The sequence below is a fragment of the Saimiri boliviensis genome, chromosome 18, assembly GCF_048565385.1.
Source record: "Saimiri boliviensis isolate mSaiBol1 chromosome 18, mSaiBol1.pri, whole genome shotgun sequence".
In the NCBI taxonomy this organism is placed as follows: domain Eukaryota; kingdom Metazoa; phylum Chordata; class Mammalia; order Primates; family Cebidae; genus Saimiri; species Saimiri boliviensis.
Window position 1 is genome coordinate 14731865 of NC_133466.1, and position 7320 is coordinate 14739184.

General features: G+C 33.7%; 1 protein-coding gene across 1 annotated transcript; it reads left to right on the plus strand.

Annotated features, from left to right (window-relative positions):
* The first annotated feature begins 6495 nt into the window (after positions 1–6495).
* LOC101028286 (keratin-associated protein 19-5-like) lies at positions 6496–7038 on the plus strand. Its single transcript, XM_039480545.2, has one exon. The coding sequence runs from the start codon at positions 6537–6539 to the stop codon at positions 6783–6785; it is 249 nt and encodes an 82-aa protein (XP_039336479.2). The 5' UTR covers positions 6496–6536; the 3' UTR covers positions 6786–7038.
* The last annotated feature ends 282 nt before the right edge of the window (positions 7039–7320 follow it).

A 7320-nucleotide genomic window follows, 5' to 3' on the forward strand; every position in this document is an offset into this window, starting at 1 on the left:
TTGCACTAATGCATGTTAGAAACATTTGAAAATTAACCTGGTGGGAAATTTGATAAACAATGATTAATGTAAATCATAGCTTATTAAGTAAAAAAAGGTGGCTTTTTTTTTTCATCTTAGCACTTCTAATGGGTGAGTAGTATTATCTAAATGTGGCTTTAATTCACGTTTTCCTGATAATTCTGATAACTAATGATGTTAGACACTTTTTATTTATTGGATATTTGTATATCTTGCTTTCAACGTGCCCACAATTGGGATGCTTTTATATTGACAATTAGGTTGTAGGAGATCATGAGATATCTATATCTGTATCCATATCAATTTATATAGTCTTACTTTTTTATTCTCCTAATCTGTGCTTTGCTGTTAATAAAACTCATTTCACCATGTTTCATTTTATAGTCAGTGCCTTCAGTGACCTATAAAATTCTAGAAGCTTTAGCAGTTTAGATATTATGCTAGAACTGTAGTACATTTTGAATTAATTTCTATGTAATAGTATTAAGTAGTTATTAAGTATAGTTTTTTCTTGTTCCGTGTTAATATTTCATTGTTTTAGCACCATTTGATGAAGCCTTTTGTTTGCTTTAGAGTCTTTGTGGAAAAAAGTCTAATTCTAGACTGTAATTTTTCCCATTGATCTATTTGTGTATCCACACATCAATATTACACTCTCTTGATAATTCTAGCTTAATCAGTCTGGACATCAGTTAATATAACTTGTCAAACTGTTATTTTTTAAAGATTGCATTGTGTTCTCTATGCACTTCAGATTTCTTTACACATTTTAGAGTATTTTGTAAATATACAAGCAGTTTGATTAGGATTTCATTAAAAAATGATTTGGGCATATTTAGTCTGTTGTCAATACAAATACATAGATGTGATATACCCTAATTTTAACAGTTCTTATGAATTTCTTCAAACATTAATTTGTAATTATCAAGAAATAGGTCTTTGTTATATTTACCTGTATTTTATGTTTCCTGAAACTATTGTTAATATTTTTGCATTTTATTTTCCAATTTTTCATTTGCTTTTGCTTTTTGAATTTGTAGATTGAGAAAAACACAGTATAAAATAGTATTATTTCTTTTAAAACAGCAGTTTTCTTTCTTAGAAGTCTTTTATTTTTCTTGAGATGGTGTCTTACTCACTCTGTCACCCAGGCTGGAGCACAGTAGCTGGATTATGGCTCACTGAAACCACGACCTCCTAGAGGCATTATTTGACATTCTTCTGCCTCAGCCTCCCGCATAGCTGTGATTAGAGGCATGTGCCACCACACCCAGCTAATTTTTGTATTTTCTTTTCTTTTTTTATTATACTTTAAGTTCTGGGGTAGATGAGCAGATGTTGCAGGATTGTTACATAGGGATACACATGCCATGGTGGTTTGCTGCCTCCATCCCCCCTACATTAGGTATTTCTCCTAATGTTCTCTCCCCATCTCCCCACCCTCTGCTATTCCTCCCCTAGCCTCCCACCTCCCAACAGATCCCAGTGTGTGATGTTCCCCTCTCTGTGTCCATGTGTTCTCATTATTCAACACCCACTTTTGAGTGAGAACATGCAGTGTTTGGTTTTCTGTTCTTGTGTTAGTTCGCTGAGAATGATGATTTCCATGTTCATCCATGTCCCTGCAAAGTACACTAATTCATCTTTTTTTATGACTGCATAGTATTCAATGGTGTATATGTGCCACATTTTCTTTATCCAGTCTATCCTTGATGAGCATTTAGGTTGGTTCCAAGTCTTTGCTATTGCAAACAGTGCCACAGTGGACAAACATGTGCATGTGTCTTTATAATAGAACAATTTATAATCCTTTGGGTATATAAAACTCAACATCCTTCATGTTAAAAACTCTCAATAAACTAGGTAGTGATGAAACATATCTCAAAATAATAAGAGATATTTATGAGAAACCCATAGCCAATATTACACTAAATGGGCAAAAGCTGGAAGTATCCCTTTTGAAAACTGGCACAAAACAAGGATGCCCTTTCTCACTGTTCCTATTTGACATGATATTGGAAGTTCTGGCCAGACCAATCAGGCAAGAGAAAGACATAAAACCTATTCAAATAGGAAGAGAGGAAGTCAAATTGTCTTTGTTTGCAGATAACATGGTTCCATATTTAGAAAACTCCATTGTCTCAGCCCCAAAACTCCTTAAGCTGATAAGCAACTTTAGCAAGTTCTCAGGATACAAAATCGATATGCAAAAATTACAAGACTTCCTATACACCCACAACAGACCAGCAGAGATCCAAATTATGAAAGAACTCCCATTCACAATTGCTAAAAAGAGAATAAAATAGCTAGGAATACAACTTGCAAGGGACTTGAATGACCTCTTCAAGGAAAACTACAAACCACTACTCAAGGAATAAGAGAAGACACAAAGAAATGGAAAAACATCTCATGCTCATTATAGAAAGTATCGATATAGCCATACTGCCCAAAGTAATTTATAGATTCAATGCTATTCCCATCAAACTATTATTGACTTTGTTAGCAAAATTAGAAAAAACTACTTTAAATTTCATATGGAACCAAAAAAAAGCTTGTATAGCCAAGACAATCCTAAGCAAAAAGGACAAAGCTGGAGGGATAATGGTACCTGACTTCAAACTATACTACAAGGCTACATTCACCAAAGCAGCATGGTACTGGTACCAAAACAAATATATACACCAATGAAGCAAAACAGAGACCTCAGAAATAACATCACACATCTACAACCATCTGATCTTTGACAAACTTGACAAAAATAAGCAATAGGGAAATGATTCCCTATTTAATAAATGGTACTTGGAAAACTGGATAGCCATGTTCAGAAAAATGAAATTAGACCCCTTCCTTACATCTTACACAAAAATTAACTCAAGATGGATTAAGACTTATGTATAAAACCCAAAACTATGAAAACAGTATTTAGTTATTGGTATTTCATGTAATAGAATATATAAAAGATAAAAAAATGTATTGCTTTTTACAAAATTGAGTGGCTTATTCAGGTATTGGCGTAAGTGTTTGTTTTTTTGTTTGTCTGAGCTAGTGAAATTCAAAAGAAATGAGAGCTGGACCAAATATTAGATTATAGATTGTACCGTGCTGCCCCCTATAGTACAGATGAGGAAATGCCGAACAGTTAAGTGATGCCCAGAGTTACAATCTAAGTGTCAGAACCAAGACCAGAAAGCAGTTCACCTGAATCCTTGCTTTCTAGTCCATCATTTTGAGTTTCTTTCACTGCATATTTCCAAATCTGAATGCCATCATTTTGTAATAATACTGTGAATGGTTTCAATTTTATAGCATAGTTTATGGTGATTAGTTTCATCTCTTAGATTAACTATGTTTTGTTGCTGTTGTTTTTAAAATTTTTCTTGTTAACTTTTGTTATATGTAATCCATTTATGAATTGCTAACTTATCTTTACTTAACTGGAAAAACAGAACAAATAAACAATTCTCAATATTTTGTCTTTTTATTAAAAATACTTCCATTTATACAATGTGAAGATGAAAAATAAGCAAACGACTCAGACAAATCTTGTTATCTTTGTAGATGCTGTACTTTCATGGGGAGGGCAAGGTAAATAAAGTTTGATAACTTCATTAAAGGAATTTTGAGACATATAACTGAATTTCATACAAAACTGCTCTATTCTCATATAGGTAAATATTCTCAAAGCCTGAGTAAAAGCGTTAAAAATTTGCAATTAAAAGAAATATCAATATAATTAGAATGAGGAAAAAGCACTTGTGACATTGCTGGTATAATTCAATATTAACATATATTTGTAACCTACATTTTCATATATTATTGTTTTGTCTCTGAGTTAAAGGAAGTCTTTGAAATTTATAAAAAAAAAAAAGAAAGCTTTCTTTCCAGGTAAAAGTTACTACTTATCCCAAGTAAGAACACATTTTCTTTTCTTTATCTATTATCATAAGTTTATTAAGCATATATTCCAAAGTAAACTTCCTAAAAGTGAAAAGAAAGAGAAAATATAAAATATTGTTCTATCAAATTTGGGTCTAATCTGCTTTGGGTCTAATCTGCTTTGAGCATGAAACCAATATCACTGCAAATAAATATGTGTCTTCATTTTACAATGGATATTTTCATTTTACTCTTTGTTCACTTCGAAAAAAGACAAAATATTTGTTTTATATGTTTTATATAGAACAATATACATATTTATAGTATTTTAATTTTGGTATTAATCATTTACTGCTTATGATCATTAATTGGTTTTGTGGAAAATTATCAGATGCTCTATTTCTTTAAAACTTTCAAATTTTTATTTGGCTATTGAAGTTTTCCATTCATATCTTGTTTGGTTTTATATTTCAGGTGTGTGCACCTTTTATGCATCCCAAACAAAAATTAGCTATTAAACACTCTTACATTATTAGGCTGATTTATATGAACAAACTGTGATATCCTTAATACAGTCTGAGTTATTTGTGATTTTATGGCCACAAAAGGACTCACTGAGAAATCAGTTTATCGACTGTTTCAAGTTCAGATGAGAAATAAGAATGAACCAATATTTGGATAAAAGAAATGTAGCAAATGTTGGATTAAATCCTACTCCATAAATTGAAAGACTTATTGAGCCATTTTTCTGTATTAAAAAGGCAGCTCACTAAGGTATAGTCAGGGTAATGTACAGATTGTGGTTGCTATGGTAGTTACTGTCAATTTACTTACAATTTCTTCAATAAACAGTTTTTAATTCCCTAGTCTGTTGCTTAGAAGAACTGAAACATCCCTTTCAGGAAATTTGTCTTTGATAAACTACTTACAAATCTCACAAAATCTCAACACCATGTTCAAAGCCATGTAAATTAAATAAATTTTTAGTTGCCCAAGCCAAGAGACAGGTGCTATGCAGAAATGAATCAAGAGTAGGCTCAATGTTGTGTGTGTTTCACTAACTCAATGAGGTCAGCTGAGGAGCTCTATGAAGCCCATGTCAAATTTCCTTACATATGTTTCTCAAATCTGTGTCATTTCACCATGGTGCCTTTATTTCAAAAACTTTGAAGACAATTTCAATTTTAGGATACTCTTTTAACATTTCAGAAAGTCACAGGAGTTGGAGTAAATTTTTAAAAATCCAATCCCTCAAGTATTTTTCCTTTGAGTTACAAACAGTCCAATTATACTCAAAAGATTTTAAAATGTACATTTACATTGTCATTGACTATAGTCACCTTATTATGCTATCTAATAGGAGGTCTTATTCATTATTTCTAAGTATTTTTGCTGGGGTGGGGAGTTGGGGGTGGTTAGTAAGTACAAAAAGTAGAAAGTTTTAAAAATGATGCTATAATGAACTATTAACAGATCAGTAGACAGTGGTTAGAAATTACCTCAGAATAAGTGAGTACAGAATAGACATAGAAGAACATCAGGAAAGCGGTAATAGTGAATACGAAGAAGAGGTAGGAAAAACAATCATTGATTGAAATAAGTGAGTAGAAGACAGAAGAGCGTAGGGGAAATGTAAGCAATAAACTGTTACCTGGCTGTTCCCATAGACACTGAGAAAATGGGAAGAAGAATGAAAGGTGAAATGAGAATGAAAATTGAGGTCATATATACACTACTGAAAAAGGATAAAGAAAGTAATTGGCTAGAGTATGCAAGAACAGAGGCAGATGCAATCTGCAGTTTAGTCAGACTTTGAATAAAACCAATTATAAAGCAGAGTTTTGGGATTTGAATGGAGAACTGAACTGCTACTCCGATAAGCCTGCATAGGAGCTGGATTTTGTGCCCTCAATTTCTAAAATTAATTTTTACATATATTGCAACCAAAAGGTTCTGAAGCTAGTTTGCAAAGCCATAAATAGTATAAAAGTAATTGTGAATAAAATGCCAAAAATCAACATATGCTCTCTTTTTCTGAGTCCTTCAGCTACTGTACACAACAGGGCATTAAAGTCATTTTGATTTCAAATGTTTTCATGTATTGTGAATATAGGCACTTTCTGAAGACCTCGCCTTGATAAATGTTTTCTTTTTAAAAATACAGATTCAACATCTTTACATTGAAAAAAATAACTGTAAACTTAGTTGAATATAAAGTTATCAGTTTGAAAGATCACAGACAAAGGAAATGATCAATTACAAAAGGAATACCATAAAGTGTAGGTGATATAATATACCTGGTAATCGGCAATTCAGTTTATCATTTGGAATGTGCATATTTTGAACAGTCAGCCATTTCTTCTCATAAAAGCAAAGCATGTAAGTTCAAGCATGTCCTGAATAAGACATTAAGTAAGCTGAAATATTTTAATGAGGATGAGGGCCTCTCTCTGCATCGGGGGACAACAGATATATGAGTTGTAACATCAAACGCAATGCAAATAACTGCAGCAAAGTACGGTATGCAGGTGACTCATCACATGCTCTGACCAGGGTATATAAGCCTCCCTCTACGCGGGCTGGCATTCACACTCAGGATATTGCCTTGAGCAGCAAACCAACTCACCACTCCTGACACTATGAGCTACTACGGCAACTACTACGGAGGCCTGGGCTATGGCTGTGGAGGCTTCGGTGGCCTGGGCTATGGCTGTGGAGGCTTCGGTGGCCTGGGCTGTGGTTATGGCTGTGGATGTGGCAGCTTCCGCAGAGTGGGCTATGGCTGTGGCTGTGAAGGCTACGGATATGGCTCTGGCTTCAGAGGCTATGGATACCGCTGCTGCCGCCCCTCATGCTATGCAGGATATGGATTCTCTGGATATTATTGAAATCCTTCCCTGACAATCAAACATGAGAGGCCATGAGAAGGTCACCCAACTGCAATATTGACTGCAATAACAAACAAACAAGGTCACCCTGGATCAAGCCAAGATAAAGAGCAGTTAGCATCTAAGAGTTTTAAGAATATCTATCATTCCACAAATTCATTGCTTCATGTCTCTGGATGTGTCTTACATGTACCTTTCTAGCTGTGGGGTTTCTCTGTTTCTTTTCCAATAAATAATGCTAACTTAAAGCAAATACATGGCTTTTATTTTATGCTTGACTCAAAATGGCAAAGTGGTTATTTGTAATTATACCCAATAAAAAAAGGACAAACAGCTACTATACATATATGGTATATTATATATAATGAATTTTGTATATACATGCACCTATCTATATGGCTGTATGTATGTGTGTGCATGTGTACATCTGTATTCAAAGGTCACAGTTGACCTCAAATAATGTATGACTTAGGAGTTAAGGGTACTGATTCCCCCATGAAGTTGAAAATCCACATATAACTTTTGATGCTCCAGA